Here is a 26527-nt window from a genome sequence, read left to right as displayed (position 1 = left end):
AGAGAAACTTTTCAGGGGAGCATGCCTGGAGTAGGAAATGTGTCTTTAGCACTCGTCATTACACCCCTCTTTGTAATTTCTGGATCCACCCATGCTGACCCTTCTTTTATTTCACAAATTAACAATGTTCAACTCCATGCTTCCTTGATAAAGGAATAATTTGGTAATTATATCAATAAGACAAAATAGTAAATCCAGTGGACCTTGTAATGACTTTAGTGACAAGGTGCTCTAATTTCATAAAATCAAAACAAAGACATTGAAGAAATTTTAATGTCTGGCTAGAAAAAATAAAAGTCGCTTTATTTCAACAATAAAATTCAAGGTATGCGAATAATGTCCTCGTACAAAAATAATCTAAAAACAAAAACCTTGAGTAATCAAACAAGCATTCTGAAAGTTTCTTGGAAAACTAGACCACATGCTCAGCTTCTTCCCAAACCCAGTATAAAAGCTAAAATAGTGGCTCATATCGAATCTTAAAATCAAGTCTGTATCCCACAATCCACTTAAATCGCCAGGTAAATACTGCTATTCAAACAAAACAAATTTCATGTGGATTTCGGTGTGGGAATCAATACACATTTTCTAATCATGTAAGAAGAAATCTGTAAGAAAGTTTTGGAACAGTGTGTTAAGATGATGTATGAAAATTCTACTATCTAAGTTACTGAATGCTTAGGAATGTTTTAGATAGAATTGTATGTATAGTGATGCTCTGTACAATGATTCACCTCCCATATTGCGCAACTTTATAAATCAAAATAACTAAAACTAAAAGGAAATTAACTGTACAGAATTAAAAATTTGTAAAAACAATCTGTTCAGAATAATAAAATACAGAATTTCAAAATGCTCATTAACTCATTTGCACAGCAGTTCAGAAGCGGACAATGCACAAGAACCACATGGTCGTATCACCATCGATCGAGCAGTCCATGTAAAAGTCGCACATTCTCTTTAACAGCAAGCTCTTGTACCAAAGTACATGTACATTAGGCGATAGGTATACTTTCCTACCTTGACAATTCAAACATTCCACAAGCAAAATGTACAGTGTATATACATTGGGTTATCAAAATACAAGAGATAATATACAATTATTGACATTTCGGAGGTCAAAACGATGCTTTAGTTACCGTAAAATATACACCAACACTGTATTCAAGGGTAGCTAAAGCATCGTATTAATTGAGAAAATGATAAATAATTGTTTTATTATATGATCGGATAATTCAATGAATCAAAATTCATCTGTATTCTACAAAACTTGATGTCATCTAGCGATGCATATCTTGACATCTTTTAATTGCCTGTCTGACATAGTTTACATCATCTGCAAGACCTACTATCTCAACATCACAAACTTTTCTGTTCCATCTTGATGGAAAAGGCCAAGCGTTTTTCCGATTGCTAAACTTAATTGAAAGTGATTAGAGATGCGAGTTTTCATTAGATGACCACAAAAATAACAACCAATTGTATCAATTTATAAATTCCCAATGATTTGGCCTGATGTTGGAGAAATCAAATCTTATATTCACCTCAACATCACATGCAGGTGAATATAACTGTTCTAGTTTGTTGGATCTCTGCCAAATGGAGAGCTCCGACTTATTCGATCATATAATAAACAAATTTGGCTAAATAGTGCGGAATTCTGAACACAACTAAAAATGCATACGTAATGAACTGCAGTGTACAATCATTACCAATCATTCTGTGACCTCATAGTACTAAACAGATATCTTTACATTTATATCAGTACTACACAAGAAAATGGTAAAAGTACATTGTTCATAGTGGTATTTTACAAATTCAAATCAACAAAAAACAAATGAACTATATGCCTCTATGAATTTACATATTAAAAAATTACATGTACCAATGGGTACATGTTATTACTGAAGAGAAACAAAGGCCTCCCTATGGTGTCAGTCAAGGACATTTATATGTATCCAATTCTTCTGTTTTGGGACGAGACATTGTTAGGCTACATCAGCTATACTGTATCAGTTTGGAAGATAACTCTACACATCCATATCTTCTGTTTTGGGGACAAGGAGTTGATTGTTTAGATCAGGAGTCTGTAGAACTTGGTCCATCAATTCTGGGTCTGCCTCCTCTGATCCGGAAACCAGAGAGGACAAACTACTACAGTTGTCAGCATACCCCTGTAGGAAGTGTTCAGCTGTGCTGCTGTCTCCCGGAGGGTCCTCTGAATTTCGCTCAATCACAACCATCTCATCACCAAGATTAATGTGTGTTCTCTGTGGCTCACCCAGAAGTGCTTCCTCATCCACCTCCTCCAACTTGACTGAAATACTGTTCACAATGCCTGCATCTTCCAATGGCTTCCCCATGTTCCTCGCTCTTGTTTCAGCTAATTCTTTGACCCGTTTTCTTTGTTCCACCATTTGTTTGTGTCTAAACGTCTGGAAATGTTTCCCTAGTTTGTGGGCATCGATAAATCCAAAGTTGCAGACTTCGCAATGGTGTGGTTTTCGGGCCAGGTGCGTCTTTTTGTGGACATTGAGTGTGGCTGGCATTGTGAAGGACCTCCCACACACATCACAAACACAGGGTCTTTCTCCAGTGTGCAGACGGACGTGTCGCAGATACATGTGCTTCTGACCCATCAACTTGTTACAATATTCACATTTATACACCTTAAACTTGATGTTTTTGAGATCCTCCAGCTTGATGTGTTGATGAAGCATGTGATTTCGTGATCCCTCAACCGACTTGAACCGAACGGGGCAGTATTCACACTTGAATGGTTTCAGTTCCTTGTGACGTTTTACATGAGTGCTCAAAGTTGCCTTCATCTTGAAGGCCATTCCACAAATATCACACTGGAAGGGACGATGCGTTACGTGGGACACCATGTGAACCTTTAGTTTTCCTTTGTTTTTGAAGCCTTTCCCACACTCCTTGCAGATCTTTAAAAAAAAACCACAAATCAAAGTTACAGATAGATAAACATTGAAGGCAGACCACCCTCACATACTTCTTTACTAGGTACATAAAACAATTTTTCAATGTTGTTAATGGGGGGGGGGGGGGGGGGGATTGTATCAAGATGTGAACAAGAGGCCCATGGGCCAAAACTCACCTAAGCCAACTTGTACATACAAAGACAATACTGATAAACTGTTACTGTCTCAACATTAAGCCAAGTCCAGGCTTGGATTTCTCAAAAAAATCTTAATCTTCTATTTGAGCAGTCAAAATTTGAGTAAAATCTCAGACTTAAGTCAAAATTTCGACTGAAGTTCTTTTTAAAAAATCCAGGCCTGGGACCCATTTTACATATAAAGTTAAGACCAAAAGTTCTTTTTACAATTCATTTGATGCTGCACTTTTTTAAAGTGTAAAATCATGACATATTGAAAGAATAGCAGACAATAAATAGATCTACATAAAACCATATTTTCACAAATTCTACACGGAAATGGAAATATGTTAAATATACATTCAAATACAGATCTTGGTTCTAAAATGGGCCTCTGCTATTTGACACAATGTAGTACACTACTTGTATCCGGATGCTTGCTTAATATTTTCACTGACTGAAGTTATCTAATTTCTGTTTGTTTACTACAAAAGTCATTCACTCCACAACATTCAAACATCTATATGTAAAACATGAACAACTTGCATGAAAGAAGATTTCATCTTTCAATAGATATATTATTTTCATGATGACAACATGACTTTTTGTAACAAAATTTTAAGATTTCAGAACTAAATTTATGACATTTTTATGTAACTTATGAGAGATTCATGACAATTTGAATGACATTATACAGTCAAACAATTTCCCTGCCGGAATTGAACCTGTGATTCTACAGTTTTGTGGTCAGTGTATCATGGTTTGTAAGTAGTTTAACATCCCATTCGAGATTTTTTTCACTCATATAAAGAAGTGATCAACAAAGGACACATGACTATCCCTTCTGATGCTGGGTGATCTATACTTAATGTATGCTGTTTGAAGTGGCAATGAGATAGAGAATTGAACCCGGGTCCTCTGGTTGTTAAGTGAATGTCCTAAACATTTGGCTCCCACACCTGATTCAGTGACTTATTAACCACTGAACCAAACAGCCATGTAAAAGTAAAGTCACACAATGTTAATCCACCTTAATTTTTCAGACAAATAAGAACAGACGCCATTAGAAATTTTGTGTCTGGGTTACTACTTACAAATGGGAAAGTCTTGGTGTGTGTCACAATGTGATCAATGAGGTCCTGTCTCCTTATAAACACCTCTTTACAGGTCTCGCACTGATGAAGGGGTTCGACCTACAAACAATTCAGAGATTTAAATAACAACTATCGGGAAAAATAGATCTATATACAGCTGTGAATACAATATTAAATACATATACAGTGAAACCCGTCTAATCCAACATGCACAGGCAGACAAATGTTTTGTCGGAATACTCCGTGTGTTGGAATAAACAGTGTAAAACCAAGAAATGTTTGTAAAACATATATGCCCCCCCCCCCCCCCCCCCCCCCCCATGGTGCAAAATTGAAAAGGGTTATACACATGCATCATTTAATTGATAGTAGTGCCAATCTATTTCAAAATACTGAACAGACAATATCTTCCTATGTCCAGAGTGGATTGACCATACGACCTAAAAATCAATAGGGGTCATTTACTCCTTATGCTATAACAGTCTACCAAGTTTGGTGTCAATCAAGCAAATGATTCTTAAAAAATCAATATATGCACACAGGGGTGCATGAGCCGCGTTGCATGGGATACATTGTAAAGTCAGGAATGATGTGGCATATTTATAATTGCTGAAGAACTAATTGTTGGATATAATGTAATAAATTCTTGTGAATTCATTTTTAAAGGAGTTTGGAAATGGGTATCCTTCATTGTTGTGTATTACCTCTTCTATTACTCCTATATGAATGCCAATTAAGTCATCAATGAATTTTATAAACAGGTAAATGAATTGGTGTTGTATCTTCAGGAGTTTTAAATCCTCTTGATTAGAAAACAATAGGAACTGTTTCAGAGGAAAATTTTTAAGTTTCATTTGATTCAGTTTTAAACTTTTCGAGTTACTGTCCAGAAACCATATTTGTCTGAAGTTTTCAATCTATTTTCGGTCACTGTGACCTTGACCTTTGACCTTTTTCCTCCAAAATCAATAGGGGCCTTGCTTTGCTGGTATCCAACAATATATCCAAGTTTCATTTGATTCAAATTAAAAATTTTCAAGTTATCCTCCTGAAACCAAATTTTTTTTGGAATTTTAAATCTATTTTCGGTCACTGTGACCTTGACCTTTGACCTATTTTCTCCAAAATCAATGGGGTCTTCCTTACCTGATACATAACAATATCTTTAAGTATCATATGATTCGGATTTAAACTTTCTGAGTTACCATCCGGAAACCAAATTTTTCTGAAATTTTCATTCTATTTTCGGTCACTGTGACCTTGACCCTTGACCATTTTTCTCCAAAATTAATAGGGGTCTTCCTTACCTAGTACCCAACAATATATCAAAGTTTCATTTGATTAGATTGTAAACTTTTTGAGTTATCATCCGGAAACCAATTGTTGACGCCCAACCGCCCGCCCACATCACCAAACCAATAGCCGAGTTCAACTTCGTTGCAACTCAGCTAAATGTAGGAAACAATATCTTACTATGTCCAGTTTAACCCTTGACCTTTGACCAGGTGACTTCAAAATCAATATACTGCCGTGGTGGTCCAGAGGTTAGAGCGTTCATCCCGCAAGCGGAAGGCCGGGGTTCAAATCCTGGCCACGACAGACCTAAGTCGTTAAAACAGGTAGTGACAGTTCCATCACCAAATGCTCTAAATCAGGTGTGAATGTCATGGGTCATCAGAGATGACCTTAAAAACGGATGTCCCGTGTCATAGTAAGTGTGGCACACTAATGAACCCTCACTGCTCAATGGCTGTAAACGCCAAGCAAAGGCCTAAATTTAAAGCCCTTCACCAGTCCATATGAGTGAAAAATTCTCTCTCGATCAATCGAGAGAGAGGTTAACCAAGATGCAATCAAAATCAATAGGGGTCATCTACTCTCTAAGATGTACCAGTGTACCAAGTATGATGTCTGTCAAGCAAAGGGTTCTCCAGATATTGAACAGACAGTATATTCCTATGTCCAGTTTGACCCTTGACATTTGACCATGTGACCTCAAAATCAATAGAGGTCATCTTCTGAAGATTTACCAGTGTACCAAGTTTGATGTCTGTCAAGAAAAGGGTTCTCCATAGTGTATATTGAACAGACAGTATATTCCTATATCCAGTTTGACCCTTGACCTTTGACCATGTGACCTCAAAATCAATAGGGGTCATCTACTCCTTGGGATGTACCAGTGTACTAAGTTTGATGTCTGTCAAGCAAAGGGTTCTCAAGAAAATGAGTAGACAGTGTCTTCCTATGTCCAGAGTAGATTGACCCTTGACCTTTGACTTGAAAAACAATAGGGGTCCTGTTCTACTCATAACCAACCCACATATGAAATATCACGCAGTATTAAGTCTTCCCCGGAAGACATGTGTCGCCTGCTAGTTCATTCTATATGTAATATATCACGTATAATGTTGAAAAAGTAAATTATTGAAATGGTTTTTGTCACTAAACAGGAAGTTGATAAGCAACAGATTCGAAAATGTCTTACACAATACAGTTGGCCACACTGATGCTCTGTGCCAAATATCAGGGAGTTGCCCCATGTGGTTCTTGAGAAAACTGTGACAGAAATTTTTTTGCTGTAAAAAATTCTAAGTCCCAGCAAACAGGAAGTTGATAAGCGACAGATTCGAAAATGTCTTACACAATACAGTTGGCCACACTGATGCTCTGTGCCAAATATCAGGGAGTTGCCCCATGTGGTTCTTGAGAAAACTGTGACAGAAATTTTTTTGCTGTAAAAAATTCTAAGTCCCGGCAAACAGGAAGTTGATAAGCGACAGATTCGAAAATGTCTTACACAATACAGTTGGCCACACTGATGCTCTGTGCCAAATATCAGGGAGTTGCCCCATGTGGTTCTTGAGAAAACTGTGACAGAAATTTTTTATGATGACGACGACACCAGACGACGACGAAGGACGACGCAAGACGATGGATAGTGATCCCTATATGTCGCCACTGCGTAATGCAGGCGACACAATTACAATCAAGTGAATGGTTCTCAAGATATTGAGCGGACAACATGTGGCCTACCGACCGACTGACAGGTGCAAAGCAATATGCCCCTCTTCTTTGAAGGGCATAACAATGAAAATATGACATTGAGAACAAGAGGTACTGTGAGCAATGCTCACTAAGAATACCCCCCGCTTACCCCAATCTCCCAAAGGGTGTTGTTAATAGGTATAAATTACCTCTTTCCTGAGTGTAAAAATATGGTATGCCTTTGTAGAAGAAAATGGAAGATATAGTCCGAACACAAATCCATGGTATAAGCCTATAATTTTAACCTTGAGATCAAAGGTGAAGGTCATAAAAAGGTCATGAATGTACATGACACATAGTGTCATGGTGATACACCCATGTCTTATGGTATGACTATGTCAAAACCCTATAATCAATTTTGACCCAGAGGAAAAAGTTCAAGGTCATATAGAGGTTATGAAGGTACCCGACACATCGTCTCATGGTGATATACTCATGTGTCAAATACGGTATGCCTATGTCAAAGAACAAAGAAGTCATGGCCCTGACACGAATCCCTTGTAAAAATCTTTAATTTTGACCTTGAGGTCAAGGTCATATGGAGGTCATGAAGGTACATGACACATTGTCTCATGGTGATACACTCATGTGTCAAATATGGTATGCCTATGTCAAAGAACAAAGAAGTTATGGCCCGGACACGAATCCATTGTAAAAATAACCTTTAATTTTGACCTTGAGGTCAAGGTCATATAGAGGTCATGAAGGTACTCGACACATCGTCTCATGGTGATCCACCTGTGTGCCAAATATGGTATGCCTAAGTCAAAGAACAAAGAAGTTATGGCCCGGACACGAATCTGCACAGACGGACAGACAGACAGAGTGATCCCTATGTACCCCCCAGAACTTCATTCGGGGGGTATAATGAAAATAAAGGTCAGAATGCCCCATGAAATGGATTGTACAAGTGTCGGATTAAGCAGTTTTCACTGTATAAAAAAATTCTTCTTAGTCCATTCTGATTCAATTCAAGAAGTAAAGGAATGAATTGTAGTAGAATGAAATTGTTGGCTGATTTTATCTGCCATAACGAACCTCTCATGTGATAGTGCATGTGTTTCTCCAGGTCCTCCGACGTGTCCCAGGTCTTGGCACATATCTTGCATGTATTTGGGATGGAGAGGTCATGTGTTTTCTTATGGTTATGAAACTCCTCTCGATTTGAGAAACCTTTACCACAGAATCCACAGACTGACCGCTGCTTCCTGTGTACGTCCTTGTAGTGGACATACAGGTACCGAGCCTGGTCAAACCACTTTCCTGCAACAGTCAAAAGATGGAAATACTTAATTTAGGGTCCTATAACAGCTGGACTGTACAGGCACTGCCGAGCCCAACATCTCTGTGTAACAGGATTTTATACAATGGCTACATACTCAAACATCAATTTTTAAATTAATGTTCCTTGACAACGACAGGTACTTTCTCCTTTAATGTACATAGTAAGTATGAGGCTGATAAGTCTTTCTATTGTATCCACAACATTTGCTGCATTAATCATTGTGAACTTGACTTTTACCATTTTGACAGATACCAAGTGATAGTTTTTTTTTCTCCTCCTGTGATAAGTGCAGTTATTTCAGCATATTCAATATTTGGCACAAGTGAATCACAGTTTTGGCAAAATCATGTTCTAGTGCTTTTTAGAATATTACATGATAAAGGATATCAAATAAAAAAAATTTAACATTTTTATTATGAATTAGTGCTCTTGCTTCATTGCCAGAAAATATCATGTCTTCAAAATATGAATGCCACTAAACAAAAAAATAAGCAAACAGGATAAGTCGAATATTACAATGGTACTTCTGGTATCAGCAATACACTTAGATTCAATCAATGTTTGTTAACTTGGCCTATGACCTTTTCACCTTGAAATCAATATAAAGGATTTTTTTCTCTTCCTACCATACTTTCGATCTCTTTTGCAAAGTATGAGACAGAAAACTGAAATACCGTTAAAGACACTTATAGCAAAGTGCTGAGGGCAAACAAACAAGGAATGACACTACCCTACCACAATCTTCACAGGAGAAATAAAACTACCCCTACCTTCATATTAGAAATGACACTACACTTACCGCAATCCTCGCAGGAGAAGCGACATACATCCTGACTGATGTGTGGGTGAATGTTGGTGATGTGCTCCATCAGCTGTTCCTGTGTGTCGAAGTACCGCCCACACTCCTTACAGATCACCTGGACACAGCCGTGGATGTCTTGGTTGTGGCGGTACATTGACCAGATGGACATGAAGCGACGGTCACAATTTGGACAAGGAATCCTGCCTAGCTTGGTCTGATGGCGGTAAGCTTTGTGACGACTTAACCGCTGTTTTGTAGTACATTTTATACCACAGATATCACATCTGGAAGAAGCAATTCAAAATTTCATTACATACCATTTATGACTCTGTAGTGTGTTTATCAGATTTATCCTAATTAAAAAAATTCCTTTAATCTTTGAAAGTCCTACAATTAAATATGAAATTCTGAAGGAGTTGAACAAAACTATTTTTTAATATCACAGTTTAGAAATAAATAAAAGAAACAATTCACTAATAATTTTGCTATAAATGACATTCTACAAATGCAAGTTTAGAAATGTAAACAAATTAAGTGTCTTACATAAGGTAAGCATCGTCTTCATGCATCTTCATGTGTTTTACCATTCCATCTTCTGTTCTTAGTACTTTTAGACAAACACTACAGACATACGATTTCTTGTCCTCCTCCCTACTAGTCTGAAGAAGAAACAGCATTTCACTGGATTCATCTATTTCCACCTTTCCCTGACAGCTTTCCATGTGTCTTTTGCAGGTTATCCCTGCATTGAACGTGGCATTACAATATTTGCAGACGAAGCAGTCTAACTGTTTGTGAACTTGCCTGTAATGGGAAGCCAAATCTCGACTGGCAAGAAAACATTTTTCACAGAGAACACACAGATGAACCTTCATGTTTTGTAACATTTTCTCGTGTCTTTCCACCATGTGTTGGATGTATGTCATTGACCACTTGAAGGACATCAAGCATAGCGTGCAATGAAAGTCGCCTCTCTGGTTTTTACTGAGAGTGTAACGATGGTCTTCAAAGAATTCCTCTAAACTTTTCTCATCAAAATATTTCAAATTTGACTCATCGATATAATCATCTTTTTCTGGTTTTGATTTCCTCTTCATTTTTTCTGTGTAATCCTTATCTTCACCCTCCTCATCTTCTTCACTACTCTCTGCCATGAAATCATCGTCCTCATCATTTATCTCCTCTTCTTCTTCGTTCGTGGCATCTGTCTTCCATTTTCCCTTTTCTTTGGAATCTTCCTTGAAATCCTCCACATAATCATCGCCAAACCTCTTCTTCTTCGTTCGTTGTCTGAAGCTGTAAGGTTTTGAGGAGACAGTTGTTCCCTCTGATTCTTGGTCTGTTTTCCTGCTAGGCTTTATAGGTTTTTTCTTGGAATTTTTCTGAAATCAATGTGATATAAAATGAAAATATAACTGAAGTTTATCAAAAGCTTTATTTGTGGCCGCATCTCAGGGGGACCGTGGTTTAATCTGGCATATTGTACCTTCAGATTTTTGAGAAGAGAATTCATATATTTATTTTTTTACATTGTTCACTATAAAAATTTCTAATTTCTGTTGTGGCTCCCACCTTGGCCAAGGGAGTCATGAATCTTCAGTATATGAGAAAGATTTCCTGCAAATTTGGCTTTTCTCATTATGATTGATTCTTGAGAAGATTTTGTAAACACTCTTAACTTATTTCCAAATTATCTCCCCTTGGAGAGGGGTGTTGTAAAGTTTATAGACTGCCCCCCCCCCCCCCCCCCCCCCAACCACCCAAATTTTGAGGTTTGTGCAAAATGCCCTTTTTGATATTTTTCTTTCTATTGCATATTAAGAATTTTCAGACAATTGTGAAGTGAACTGTCACCATTAATTTTCTAGATTATACTGGATTATTCATCAACTTGTCAAACTTCAATTCAATTAGATGCTTAAGTAGATATTTTACCGTTCTTGTTAATTTGTTTGCCGAGAAGTTGAGAAACAGGGACTTGATGTCAGTCGGTGCTTCGCTTAGTTTGATTGTCTTGGAGAACAGTTCAATCGGTGGATCCATATTCTGTCCCTCACCAGAAGTATTCATCTTTGGTTCCTTTTTAATCAAAGACAAATCATACTCCTGCGGAGTCATCTCTTCCGTTAGGTCAACCTGTTTAGCGAGGGTGGACAAATTTTCTGACAAGGAATTCATCATGGCTTTCTTCAGAACTTCTCCATAGCTTAAAGAATTTCCATTGGGGGAAGTTTGCTTCGAGGAACTTGCATTGTTTATACTGTTAGAATGTAGAACTGGATTTTTTCCATTGGAATTTATAATGGACACCATTCTGGGTGGCTGTGTGGATGCAGAATCTTGTTGTGTATCGCTCAAGGAGTTGCCTGTTGTAGGGGTACTAGGTGTTTGAGGAGTCTGACCAGTGCCAGATTTACTTTCTAATGACTGTCGAAGTGTCAACAGGGTGGACTTAGTTGCCCCAGCATTCAGCTTTTTGATGTTCATCCGGAATGGAACTTCCATTAGTGATGCTGGTTGTTTTTCTGGAGGTTCCTCTTCGGGGCCATCATTCTGTACTTTATGATTTTTTCTTTTTCGCCCGGAGTCAACAGTTTGAGGAACTATAGACTTGATATTTGATATACATGTAGTGGAGTTATTCAGAATTTTGGCAACCTCAGGCATAGCTTTTGCTGGTAGAATTTGCTTCGGTTGTTGCGCTGATAAATTTTTTGATCCATGTTGAAGCTGGCCCATTGGTAATGCCGCGAGCATCAGAGGACCGGCCCCAATTACAGGCACGGATGTTTGAGAGGTTGGGGTTGGATTCTTCTTGGCCAGGATATTAGGTCTTCTGGGCACCAACTTTGGTCTAAGATTTTTTGTTGATGGTGGAGTTGCTGGGTCGCTACTGGTTACAGAGTCCACATCAGCCTTGTACAGAACTGCAGTGAAAAATGTGAAACATTGTTAATGTCTTTTTAAAACTGATATTGTTCAACTTTTTGGATCTACCACTTTGAATTCATGGTACTGTAAATCAGAATTCTTCTGTTCCATTGGTGTTAACAATTAACATGCAAGATGAAACGTTTGCAAGCAATTGAAAAATATATCACAAGAGGCCCATAGGCCACATTGCTCACCTGAATTACCTTGGGCTCTGTCATTGTTCAGCTGTTGTGATTTTCAAAAGATTGTTTTTATCAATCTTTATTCCCATGAAAATTTTTGACACCATAATGTGACCCCAATCTAGACCCAAAGGATCACAACATAACTGAAAATGAATTCACATAACACAGAAATGCCTCAACACCAATATGACCAACATGATCTTGTTGTTCTGGAAAAGACCAAGATCACAAGGTCATAGATCATGGATTTTTATTAAAACTAGGTCAAATTCAAAAGTCAATGTCACAAGGTCAAGCTTTACAAAATACTAAGCTCTTTCCATAGAGAACCTATATACAAAATATGAAACCCCAACCTTAAATAGTTCATGAGATAATATTCATATTACAAATCGCATTTTCCTCTATGAACCAACCAATTTCAGCACGCGACACAATCCGTTCATATTGACTATGAACGGTTTATGAACTACCTTAAAGCACGTGACTGAGAGAGCGTAATGATTTGAAAAAATACAACATGCGTTACAAAGATCTCGCAAGTCACACCTCGGATTAAGATTGTGAACTTACGTGGATTATCATCCCAATCTTGCAGTTTCCTAGCTCCAAAATACAGTGCATCGTGCAATGTTGATAAAAGGCAGGGTGAGACGAAGTGTGACCTCATGTCTATGTGTTGACGTACGTCACAATACTAATGTGACAGAGGCTAGGAATTCGTTTTATGCAACAAAATAGTAGCAATGTAAGCAAATGGTGTTTTAGTAAATGAATATAAATACATGTATAAGAAATGAACAGCACTTTTGAGCTGTTCATGGTCAATATGAACGGATTTGGATTAGAGGAAAATTCTCTTTGAATTGCTAGCGCAATTCACAAAATTTGCCTCAAATTCAAATCCGTTCATATTGACCATGAATAGCAGAAAGTGCTGTTCATTTCTTAATTGAGTAGGTTGGGATTTTTAAAAAGTAGATCAAAAGATCAAACACCATAGTGTAAAAAGGTCTTGCCATAAAGAATCTATATAGAAACAAGAGATGTTTGTAAAACACATATGCCCCCCATGGTGCAAAATTGAAAAGGGTTATACACACACATCATTTAATTGAGAGTAGTATCATCAATTCAAAATATTGAGCAAACAATATCTTCCTATGTCAAGAGTGGATTGACCATGTGACCTAAAAATCAATAGGGGTCATCAACTCCTGAAGATGTACCAGTGTACCAAGTTTGATGTCTGTCAAGCAAATGGTTCTCAAGATATTGAACGGACAGTATATTCCTATGTCCAATTTGACCCTTGACTTTTGACCATGTGACCTTAAAATAATTAGTAGTCATCTTCTCCTAAGATGTACCAGTGTACCAAGTTTAATGTCTGTCAAGCAAAGGGTTCTCAAGATATGGAGCAGACAGTATATTCCAATGCCCAGTTTGACCCTTGACCTTTGACCATGTGATCTGAAAATCAATAGGGGTCGTCTTCTCCTGAAGACGTACCAGTGTACCACGTTTGATGTCTGTCAAGCAAAGGGTTCTCAAGATATTGAACAGACAGTATATTCCTATATCCAGTTTGACCCTTGACCTTTAAACATGTGACCTCAAAATAAATAGGGGTAATTTTCTCCTGAAGATGTACCAGTGTACCAAGTTTGATGTCTGTCAAGCGAAGAGTTCTCAAGATATTGAACGGACAGTATATTCCTGTCTAGTGTGACCCTTGACCTTTGACCATGTGACCTCAAAATCAATAGTGGTGGTCTTCTCCTGAAGACGTATTAGTGTACCAAGTTTGATGTCTGTCAAGAAAAGGGTTCTCAAGATACTGAGCAGACAGTATATTCCCATGTCAAGTTTGACCCTTGACCTTTGATCATGTGACCTCAAAATCGATAGGGGTCATCTTCTCTTGAAGATGTACCAGTGTATGAAGTTTGATGTCTGTCAAGCAAAGGGTTCTCTAGACATTGAATGGTCAGTATATTCCTATGCCCAGTTTGACCCTTGACCTTTGACCATATGACCTCAAAATCAAAAGGGGTCATCTACTCCTTAGGATGTACCAGTGTGCCAAGTTTGATGTCTTTCAAGCAAAGGGTTCTCAAGATATTGAGCGGACATTATATTCCTATGTCCAGAGTAGATTGACCCTTGACCTTTTGACCTGAAAAACAATAGGGATCATCTTCTACTCATAACTAACCCACATATGAAATATCATTATCATCAAGTGAATGGTTCTCAAGATATTGAGCGGACAACACATGGTCTACAGACCGACCGACAGGTGCAAAACAATATGCCCCCTCTTTTTCAAAGGGGGGCATAAATATGAAAGTCCCATCTAAAATAGTTCAGAACATATTGTATACGTTAGATTTTTATCAAAAGTAGGTCAAACTTCCAAGTCAAGGTCACAAGATCAAACACCATTGCATATTACAAGAAATGTCTTTTCGTAAACAAAAAATGTATTTACAAATTATGAAAGCCCTAGCTTAAATAGTTCAAGAGATATATTTAGAAGATTTTTCCCATATATCAGCATATAACACTTTGATCCCCTATGGTGGTCACACCCTACCCTCAGGGACCATGAATTGCACAAACTCGGATCTACTCTATGTCAGGAAGCTTTCATGTGAATTTGAACTTTTCTGGCCCTGTGATTTTTGGGAAGATTTAGACATTATTCCCTATATACTCAAATGTAAAAATGTAAAACTTTGATCCCCTACTGTGGCCCCACCCTACATATATGATTTGAACAAACTTGAATCTGCACTATGTCAGGAAGCATTCATAAAATTTGAACTTCTCTAGCCCAGTGGTTCTTGAGAAGAAGATTTTTAAAGATTTTCCCTAAATACTTATGTATTCACATGCAAAACTTTGATCCCCTATTGTGGCCCCACCCTAACACCTGGGACCATAATTTGAACAAACTTAAATCTGCACTGTCAGGAAGCTTTCATGTAAATTTGAAGGGGACATGGCCCTTCACTTGAACAACTTGAATCCCCTTCGCCCATGGATGATGTGTACCAAGGTTGATTGAAATTGGCCTATTGGTTCTGCAGAAGATGAAAATGAGAAAAGTATACATACAGACGGATGGAAGGACAGACAGAGAACTGGTGATGAGAATAGCAGCTAAAAACTTAATTTTCATTCATCCAATCTCAATAAATTACAAGAAAATAAAATTCTCATTAATAAAATCATGATCTATAGTGACTGTAGACCTGCAATGAAATTTTCTACAGTAACTGTGTGTCTCTACAGTGAGTGTGTCTCTACAGTGAATGTTTCTGTACAGTGACTGTTTCTCTACAGTGACTGTTTCTCTACAGTGAGTGTGTCTCTACAGTGAATGTGTCTCTATAGTGACTGTGTCTCTAAGTGACTGTTTCTCTACAGTGAGTGTTTCTCTACAGTGACTGTCTCTACACTGATTGTTTCTCTACAGTGACTGATTCTCTATAGTGAGTGTTTCTCTATAGTGAGTGTTTCTCTACACTGATTGTTTCTCTACAGTGACTGTGTCTCTACAGTGACTGTTTCTCTAAGTGACTGTTTCTCTACAGTGAATGTTTCTCTACAGTGAGTGTTTCTCTACAGTGAGTGTTTCTCTACAGTGAGTGTTTCTCTACAGTGACTGTTTCTCTATAGTGAATGTTTCTCTACAGTGACTGTTTCTCTACAGTGAGTGTTTCTCTACAGTGAGTGTTTCTCTACAGTGAGTGTTTCTCTACAGTGAGTGTTTCTCTACAGTGACTGTTTCTCTACAGTGAGTGTTTCTCTATAGTGAATGTTTCTCTACAGTGACTGTTTCTCTACACTGACTGATTCTCTATAGTGACTGTTTCTCTACAGTGACTGATTCTCTACAGTGACTGATTCTCTACAGTGACTGTTTCTCTATAGTGACTGATTCTCTATAGTGACTGTTTCATTTTACATAGTGATCATTTGCTATCAGTGAGCATTTCTACCTCAGAACATTCCAATTAGTTAGGAATCATTGTCATTTTTGGGGTGCTTCAGCTTTTGTTGATTTCATGAGTACAGTACACATTCAATTATACAACCCCAATGAATTCAGTCTCATCCTATCTGTACCTTCCACTGTATTTTACCCATTAAAACTACACTGCAAGCTTTGTATTGTATTTCATTCAACAATAAAAATGAGATACCCCATCCAACCCCTTTATATACATGAAAAGATCAGTAAATTTGAACATATTAAAAGCATTTTATTGAGAAGATGTTAACACAATGGACACTGTCTGATCTGACAATTGTGCAATCATTCTGAATTTCAATTTTTTTTTTTTTTTTTTTTTAGAAAAGACTTCTCTTCTTGATATTACTATGTACAAAGGAATCCGGGTAAAACAAGCTTGGATATAATGAGTTACTGCTTATAACAAGTAGAATTTTTTATCCCTAAATTAAACCCTTAACAATTCCCTCTTGAAAATAAAGGTTGTGGCAGGTTGATTATGACAAGATTCTTTTTAGATAAGAATAAGAAGATCAAATTCTGGGCCAATCAATAGCAACACTAAATAGCATGGTTAACTGCACCTGTCAGTCAAATACAGTGGTAATGACCCCACCTTATCACACATGTATTAAAGTTAGGAAATTACATTGAGAGTCATTTCTACTATAATATTTACTTTACAATAAGGCTTTGAAGAAAAAGCCTATCTTACTGGAAATCTAAAGTGAAATAAAAGGGATGGAAGACAATGACTGAGACTGCAAAGGATTTTGGGTTGATCTCTGGTGCATTCAGTACAATGTTGAAAAATAAAATACACATGGAACAAAGTGAAAATATTATAATTTAGTATCAAATTAGCCAAAGTTTTGGACCAAAATTTAAATATGAAAATTTTAAGGCAGAATTTAAACAAGTCTAGCAAAGAGAGCGCATGTGTTAAATTAGATAAGTGTTCAGAAATGGTTAAATTTAATGAAAGGTTATGAACCTTGTCAAATTTTTGTCACTAAAACAGGGCTATTACATAAGCTTTCAGGTTCTCATTTCAAAGTCAAAAAAGGCAACTCACTTGTTGTATATCAGATAAAACAAATATCCCTTATAATGAGATTTTTTTATCCCGTGAACTTCATTATACCCGCAGTCCACTATACTCATTCCATTATTTGAGGTCCAGGACTTAGAAGACTTTTAACGAAAAAATATTTTGTTACTACATGTATATGAACCATAAAACTGCTCTAGCACCAGGACCCCTGAATTTCACAATACAATTCTGGTACAGTCATCCTGGTGCATTATGACTATACACAGTTTGTCTGCTAGCTGTCCCTGACTAAAGATTTTTAAAGACTGTATAATTTATTAAGAGTTTTGACCCACCCCTCAGGCCACATGGGGTGCTGTGACCATGAAAAACACAAATTTAGTTCCCCTCACCCCAAAGATGTTCATGCACTTACAGAAAAGAAATCAATTATGTTCAAATGTTAATGCAAGACAGAGAGCCATCAATTGCAATAGGCCACCCAAGTGACCATAAAATTAAAAGTTTCTCAGGATATAGCAGTATGAACAATAGTATATACATGCTCTCTCTCTCTCTCTCTCTCTCTCTCTCTCTCTCTCTCTCTCTCTGAAGACATTTGGAAAATTAGAGCATTGGTTTTCAACACTTAAAACTAGGACCAAATTTGAACACATTTATTATGGATTTCAATGTGATACGCACTTATAAAATGGAGATGACAGTTTGCAAACTCTTTGGACAATGTAAACAACATTGAGTGAGTGTGCAATAAATTGCCTGCAATATGAACACAAAACACATATGAAAATCATTCAAAATTATCAGCAACTTTTTTCTATTTAGTGAATTATCAAATGCATTAAAAAATGTACAAAAACAATTCAAAATCCTGTATTTCATACAATGTTAAAGTCACATACGCATAGATATAAATATGATGCGAGTAGTCTATTCATTTTCCTGTTGAGCCTCCGACAGTGTGTGTGAGACCCCCGTAAGCATTATACACTGAACAATTATTTCAGGCCGACCTACTATGGCCTCATGGGATTTTACGAGCCAACTGGCGTGTACTGGTTTCAAAAGTGACAATCTTAAATCTACCATAGTGGCCATATTGTCATCAGTTTCCCCTCCCCGCAAACGTTCGAGAACAATGTCTGAATACCAGGACTGGAACTCTTTTTCCAGTAACACAATGTAGTGCTGATTGACTAGAATTTCCAGGGGGTGCAGGTGCTCCTTGCAGTTCGGTGGGATATTTATAACATCAATGTTGTTACGATTTAATAGGTCACGAAACTCCTCGTTCTCCTTCTGTTGGTTAGACAGATCCCAGATCAACAGGGTTCGCTGCTCTGGTTTGTCCTCTGTGACTTTGGTCGAAATGTAGGGAATGATTGAGTTATTCAGAAAGCTAAAAAAAAAAAGAACAAATTTGTACTTAAACAAATATGTGCAATCTTTTCTTCCTACAGTTAAAAATTTAGTGTTTGATATTGTGAAGAGAATGGCAGATAAACTTTCAAGTATATTTTCACTATGTCAAAGATTTACCTTTTAGCAGTGTCAGCATTGGCCAGTAAATCAAGAGACTGAGAAACAACCCAGCCTTCAGGAAATTGGTACTTTGGTAAACAGGCATCAGTCTTTCCTTTGTATATGACCTGTGGCTGCATTAAATGACCATCAGCAGTACAGGCCAGTCCAATGGTCATCTGTCGTTTGTCCTCGATCCCAGGGATGGTCAATTGGCGAGACCCTTCTTTCTCAAGCGTCCAATTTCCACCAGGAACCATGGGGATGCTGGTCTCATGAACAAATATCACCAAACAATTTGGAATGGAGTACTCTTTTACATAGTCAGTTAAATTTGACATGAAGGATGTTTTTAAGTCACTGAAATTAGACGGCAGGGGCTTTGGAAAGGATTTGGTGGTTCTAGATTTTGAGTATCCAAACCGTCTCAGTATAGATTTGGCCAGAGTTTTTGTGATATCAATGGGTCCGCCAAATTCTGCTAAAAGTGACTTCTGTCGGTGCATTAATACTGCTTTGGAAATGGACATTATTATCCATGAGTTGACAATACCTCCATCAGCTTCAATCTTTTTCACATGCTTCAGAACTTCCTCATCGTACTTCCCTAACACAAGGGGCCTCCCTCTATCTCCTTTGGGCAGTTCTGAAATGTTTTTGGAAGGATCATTTTCTAAAGCTTTAAGATAGGCCTTTTTCAGACTTCTTACAGTGCTTTCTCTGACATCGAAATGCCTCGCTGCACAAGCCACACCATTGTCCACAGCGTATTTGCCGATCTTCGCTCTCAGATCTGCACTATACACCTTGTAACTGCCTCTCTTTTCCCTTTTGTTTTCTTTAGGAGCCATAGTTATCAAATTACTCACAAAATCCTGAAGAATATCCTGATTCTCATTTTCCTTTGCACTTTCTTGTGTGTCAGTCATACTCTCATCAAAGGTTTGAGCCACACTTTCTTTTATTGCATTCTGCACACTTTCACTCAGACTATCATTAAGACTCTCCCTTAAACCATCACTACACAGTTCACTTTGTGACAAACTTTCCGACTCATTCTCCACTTTTTCGGGTTCCATTGCTTCTTTTTCAGCTGCAGAGTTTTCTGATCCTCCTATCGGTTTGTCTCTTTTAGGTAGTTGTAAGATGCACTTTGAAGGTTCCATTTCCAGGGCCCTTAGATAGGCCTTTTTCAAACTTCGCCCTGTGCTCTCCTTAACCCCAAACAGTCTACATGCCGAAGCCACTCCGTTTTCTGCCGCATGCTTCCCTATCTTGGCCCTCAAATCTGCACTGTATACTTTGTATGTCCCCCTTTTCTTGTTGGCTTTGGGTGCCATGGTTACTAAATTGCTGACAAAGTCTTGCAGAGGATCAGGTTCCTCATTCTCGATAGATTTTTCTCCGGAGTCAATCTCGCCTTCATTATTGGTGTCATTATAACTTATCTCGTAACTCTCCTCCGCATACTGTTCTACTTTCTCTTCTTCCACTTTAGTGAAAATTTCAAAGCTGTCATCGTAACCATCGGTGAATATCAATTCTGTGTACCTGATTTGTTCTGGAGCAGTTTCCATGGAAATGTCATCACTCTCTTCACTAGTCCCTTTCTTGTTTCTTTTCCGTTTTTTCTTCGCTTCCCCCAGATTTGAATTTTCCTCCCGTTTTCGCTTCAAAGCATATTGTGATGTTGGAGGTTCAGGGATTGTACCTATGCCGTTGTTTTGATTTCGCAGATAATCTAAAAACCAACATCATAACATGATATTGCTTGTTGTCTGGCTTTTTGTCATTCTTAGAGTGGAATAAAAACAACAAACAAGTTTTGTGTTTGGAACTGTGTTCCGTGTTTATTTGAAATCTACAAAATATGTAAAGAAATATCAGCAAATTTATGATATTTACACAAACCTGTATGTTGTATTTATTTCACCTTGTAAACAGCACTCATATTTATCAGGTAAGTCTGGCACACTAGAAATGTAGGGTTTTTTCAGTAAGAATTTAAGTTATGGCCAAATTAAAGGGCCAAAAGTTCCAACAATATGAATTCTACTGAAGATATGAAATTCTGTCAAACATAAGGCACCAACATTTCAGGTAAAATGAGAAAAATCCAACAAAAATACCCTGTGCCAAAATTACCCAATATACAGTAAGTATATGAAATTTCAAAATCCACAATTCAGAGATGATCCCATTCCTACTGGCAAACATGAGATATTAATGGAGGTTTTCTCTTTCAATTTCTCCATCATTTATAATGCAACTTCCCTATTAATCAGCATGGTATTTATATAATTAGCCGATAATAGTAGAAAATGCTCACCTTGACAAAATTGGAAGAAATGTTCCATGATGTCTGGTCGCTTGCTTAGAAACTGTCTCCCCATGTCTGAGCCCACATAACTACATAGCTTCTTCTCCACATTCACAGACAGAAATAAAGACTGCTCCCCTTCCTGTGACAATTTATAACACTGAAAGGAAACGCACAAGATTTTGTAGAATATGCATGGAAATTTCTCTTAATATTGTTTTTGCTTTTCAAAGTTTCTCAATACATACTAAATAAATAACAAACTTTGGCAGTAAAAATATCAATGACACTATTTTAGGACTCGTACTGTCCATCGCATTTGACGATTTTTTGGAAAAATTTGCGACAGAAATTCGGAAAATGTGACATGGACAATTCTTATTTTAGAAATTGCAACGCCATCTTGAATTTCAATTTTGGCATCCAAACAGCCTAGAACAATTAATAAAAAATAATAATTTTCGATTCTGTGTTAGATCACTGATTTCTGAAGGTGGCTACCAGTGGTCAGCCCAACTTACTGCTTTGTCAACGTCCTGTTTAATGGTGGTACACGTAGACGAGGGTGCTGCGACTTTGACCAGTGCTGCAATCTGTTTTTTAGGTGGTGCATCTGCAGCATTCATGGAAACATTGGCCCCGGAATTGAGGAGTTGTGCCCTGTTTATGATGGGAGGAGATGAGATAAGTGGCATGCTAAGGGGTGTTTGGGTGACCGCCTCGGTCTGAGCTGGATACGGAGAATCAGTGGACGTGCCATAGCTCTCGTCCGGTTCTGAGGGGTCAGTTTTGATGGTGGTGAAGGACTCGGAGTCTGTCCGGAAAGAACTGTTGTATTCATCGTCTCCTTCTACACATTCAACCTTCACAGAGACTTCATCAAAGCTTGCATCTGGAATGGAAATAGAGGTCACTGATAATGATCTTTTCTTACCTTAATCTCACAATTTTTTCACAAGGCATAATGCTTCAAAATTACTACTACATATTGTTTTATGGTTTTAAAAATTCATCAAGAAAATCAAAATTTAGATCTAGAATAATGCATATAGCCCTCAACAGGGATTTTAAAGACTATCAAAACTAATTCTGCGATTCATTTATGAGAAATTCTTTCACAAACATTGTGAAGTTTTAGTTCAATAACCTGATAAATATAAGTAGATGTGAAGTCTTAGTCCAAGAGATGCATTGCCTTCACTGTAAACTGTCATTAGAACAGCATAAACATACCTGCTGAATTCCCAGCCATCAATGAAAACCTTCCTGAAGTCTGTAATCATCCAAGTCTGTCATTCTATAATTAGCATGAAAACAAATTACGATAATAATATTCATAACTTATGACAAGAATAATTTATCTAAAGAGTCAAAATCTTTTCATGTTTGCGTGAATTGTTTCAGTGACATTTATTTTAAAAATATGATGTAAATATAGATATGCAATGCATATACAATGCGAAAGACTGAGGTAATAGGACAAAAGATCTACATCTAAATTCATTTTTTCTCAAATATATTCCTATTTTCTCTCAAATGTATTCCCTGATATTGATAAACACAAGATATACTAAGCAAATTGATTCCAATGCTAATTTGACAGTTTTTGTAATTTAAAATGGAATTCTAGGCTATGCATTTTTCAAAATACAATAAATTCAAAGCATGCATTAGTGTAATACCATCGGGTGACAAACAGCTCAAAGTGATGCATTCATAATAGGCTAAAATGTTTTTTTTCTGCAAGGGAAAGAATTTTACAGGTCCTTGTATGTGAGCAAGACAATTCTTTATAACAGGATGTTTGCAGTGAAATGCTTAAACCATTGTGTAATATTGAATTTCCAAGTAGATGTAATGCTACTTCTCATTTCATATTTTAGGGTAGGTGTGAGCTCCCCGGGGGGGGGGGGGGGGGGGGGTAGCCTTTCTCAGATTGATCAATGATGAACTTTGATAATTATGACTTAGAATATATAAAAGGGGAATATTGGAATATTGTCAAGATTCATGCATAATTGTTTGTGTGGGTGGGTGTGGGTCCTCTAATCTACAAGTTTACTACAATTGAAAGGAAATTTTAACCTTAGAATGGGAAAATTTTCTTATCAAAATGGGAAAGTTATCTTTTAACATCTGTAGTGTCACTATCTCATTCTTATATATATGTCATGCACTGAGAGTTGCATTATATCTTCTTCATTATTTTTACATCAATGTTACATAGTTATTCATTCATCATATTACCACCAATCAGCCTCTTGGTAGTATGTAGCCACCATTTTTAATCGTTAAACATGTAAAATGTGAAAATCAGCTACAATAGGGCAATATACAGTGAAAATCAGCTACAAAAGGGCAATATACAGTGAGGTTGCCTTTAAAGAATCATCCCCATTACTGAATCACCTAAGATATTAATTCTATAATTTTCTTACTTAATTTCCAATACTTAAAGTAAAATATCCTGTCTCAAAGAGTGATTCTTGCTAGCATCAATTATCATAAATAAAATATCTCCAACTTGTTCAGTGGCGTAATTTCAAGTGCAAAAAATAAAGGGTGTGTTATGACATAGATTTAGAAACACTGTGTGAAGTACAAAACTTTCACTTTTCAATCGACTTTGATGGGAACAGTACAATATAGGTATGTGAAGTTGTTACAGATAATTGATATAGTTATGGACCTCAAAGCTCTGAGAACGAAGCTATAGCTAAACTGAAATATTTTTCTATGAGGCTACAGTTCATATCAAGTAATTATCTTGTTTATTTAATACTGGGTTCCTTCTGCCCAGGTGTACGCCGGAGATCAATAGTGACCAGTTTCCCGCATCACTGATCATGTGCACCGATGGCGGTTCATCGAGATAATTAACACTTTGATATAGACTTTTGTAATAAAAATACCGTGGCAAATGGCAATAGCGAATTTGGCATTTTAACAAGAATTTTAAGTAATAGGAAAAACGGTCTTAGAAAAATGCAGCGTTATAACGAAAATGGCGATGAATTGAGTGGCGTTAATTTGAGAATTAACTGAATATCAATTTTCTTTCCTTCTTCAACATTTAAAAATTATTTGGAATTTCAAATATGTACCCCCTTAAAAAAACTTATGATAAAAATAATGGAATTCATGTAACCAATTTTGAAATACTTCAAATTTTCATTTTTTCAGTCTGCTTTGGATGTTGGAATTGAGCATTTGAGCAGTTTAGCTCCAACAAAAAGGATCATGCAACAGCTTATCGTGCATTTAAAACACCTCTTCTTCAACTCGATTACCCTCCTTCAAATTACATGTATTTGCTGACATAGAATACTCAAACATATCGTCTATTCTAATTTTCATTTGTTGTAACGTGCAATAAAATTATATGATAAAGATAATTTTTTGTTTCACCATTTCATTTTCCTTCTCTATTAAGACATAAAAATACCTTCTGACTATGTCCCCAACAGTTACATAAATAAGTTAGCTCTATTATGTCACGTTCATTCGGCAAGGCCAATTCAACTTTTAAATTGATACGATTATCATCCCCGCCCACCCCTCAAAAATCGGCCCACCCAGAATTTTTTTCATTTTGTGAAACTTGCAATTTCCGTAAAATTTTTCCATGTCCGACTTCGGTATTTATACTTCTTTCTTACCTTTTTGGTATAGCAATGTGAAAAGCCAAGCGAAGAAAATAGATCATGGTTTTCTTAATTTCTCACGTTCTTACAGGTGTAAATGAAAGGAAGGGATTAATGTTCTTCATATCTTGAAGAGGTTTGGTATCTTTCTGTGTTTGAAATTAAAGCTTAACCTGGAATTTGTCTGTGAAATAAGCATAGGTTGATATCCATCTGGCATTAAATGATCCACTTCTGTTGACAAAAACTCGTTTGTCATTAATATTTTACTCAGAAAATAAAAATTAAAACCCTCCCACCTGCCCCATACTTCTTGGTGACTCTGGATGATAATGTACTCTATTAGTTGAATTGGCCTAATCAGGGATGTGACTGAATTCCTCAGAAATCAGAGGAAAACTGGTCAAAAAGGGAGGAAAACACCTCACCCTACCTGGAAAAATATCATTTTCTGCCACTTTAGATCAAATCCAGAGTGTTTCATTTTTTGAAAATTGAGCAAATCAGAGGATTTCCTCTGAAAAGAGGAAAAATCACACCCCTGCTAATGCAGAAAACGATCCAGTGAAGGAGATGTTCAATCATAAACAAATAACAATAATTTTTATTTAATGAGTGATCATTGTGAAATGATATACATATGGGGTACCACCAATCATGTTGCATATATATATGAGATTTCACAGGAATTCAAGTACAAGCTATCAGTGGTGAACTATAAAGTAATTTGTTATACGCTACCTCTCTGTGTGCCTATATTTCTGCACTTGAAAGATCAGAAATTGTACAAGCAAGGGGATTAGGTAAAGGGTATATCTTAAGGTTACCATAAACACTTTTTTTTGTGTGTGTGTGTCTTATAACTCATTGTAGGTTCCATTTACTAAATGTTCTTAAGATTTGATACATGTGGAACAGACAAATCATGAATAGGTAATAAAGTTGCAAATAAAACAAATATTATGGTCTGTCTGACTGTAAGTTGTAATTACAGCACTGCCCGTATCCTCAAAATAAATAGCTACTTGTAAGCAATCGCCTATTATCATCCACCATGACGGCGAAAGAGTGAGGAGCACATAGAATTCTTACATTCTTCATCATCTTGTAATTTTCTGATTTTTAAATTATTTAAATGGTCCTCTCTAGAAATCAACTTATTGTGGAAATACGGTAAACAAAAGTAAAAGTTTGCATTTTAGCTAATTATATTAAGTGTGTCAAGGACACGCGGAGGCATTCCTGCGAGTAAGTCTAGCGAATCAACCATTGTCCATGCGCAACACATATGATAATGCTATCATACTATCAATATATAAAAAAAAATATTACATCCATTTCATCCATGAACAAATATTCGTACCGATGATAAGGTAATATTACTCCAAGCAACGCATTATATTGCCAACTGGACGCAATAACAGCTAGCCAGTCGCCACACACTAACCTGTTTCCGGAAATAGATCGAATACGACTGAGAACTAATTTCCAAAATGCCAACAAA

The 26527-nt window shown here is 36.9% G+C and overlaps 1 protein-coding gene across 1 annotated transcript; it reads right to left on the bottom strand.

Moving 5' to 3' along the window:
- Positions 1-255: 255 nt before the first annotated feature.
- Positions 256-26497, bottom strand: LOC125656408 (uncharacterized). Its single transcript, XM_056148681.1, has 10 exons — positions 26387-26497; positions 22613-22676; positions 21901-22271; positions 21389-21539; positions 11277-12268; positions 9885-10723; positions 9339-9625; positions 8287-8517; positions 4210-4301; positions 256-2942 (listed from the first exon to the last, which is right to left on the bottom strand). Exons 2-10 carry the CDS (start codon positions 22629-22631, stop codon positions 2031-2033), a joined length of 3894 nt encoding a protein of 1297 aa, XP_056004656.1. The 5' UTR covers positions 22632-22676; positions 26387-26497; the 3' UTR covers positions 256-2030.
- Positions 26498-26527: the final 30 nt, after the last annotated feature.

Source organism: Ostrea edulis, chromosome 1 (assembly GCF_947568905.1).
Source record: "Ostrea edulis chromosome 1, xbOstEdul1.1, whole genome shotgun sequence".
Taxonomy (NCBI): Eukaryota; Metazoa; Mollusca; class Bivalvia; order Ostreida; family Ostreidae; genus Ostrea; species Ostrea edulis.
Note: the sequence above shows the minus strand (reverse complement) of the source record. Positions and strands in the feature narration are given on the sequence as shown.

Excerpts from the sequence above, each read along its gene's own strand:
- LOC125656408 (XM_056148681.1), bottom strand. Across the intron at positions 8,518-9,338 it reads CTTCTCCTGCGAGGATTGCG|GAAAGTGGTTTGACCAGGCT; the intron begins GTAAGTGTAGTG and ends TGACTGTTGCAG. Across the intron at positions 2,943-4,209 it reads ACACCAAGACTTTCCCATTT|ATCTGCAAGGAGTGTGGGAA; the intron begins GTAAGTAGTAAC and ends TTTTTTTTAAAG.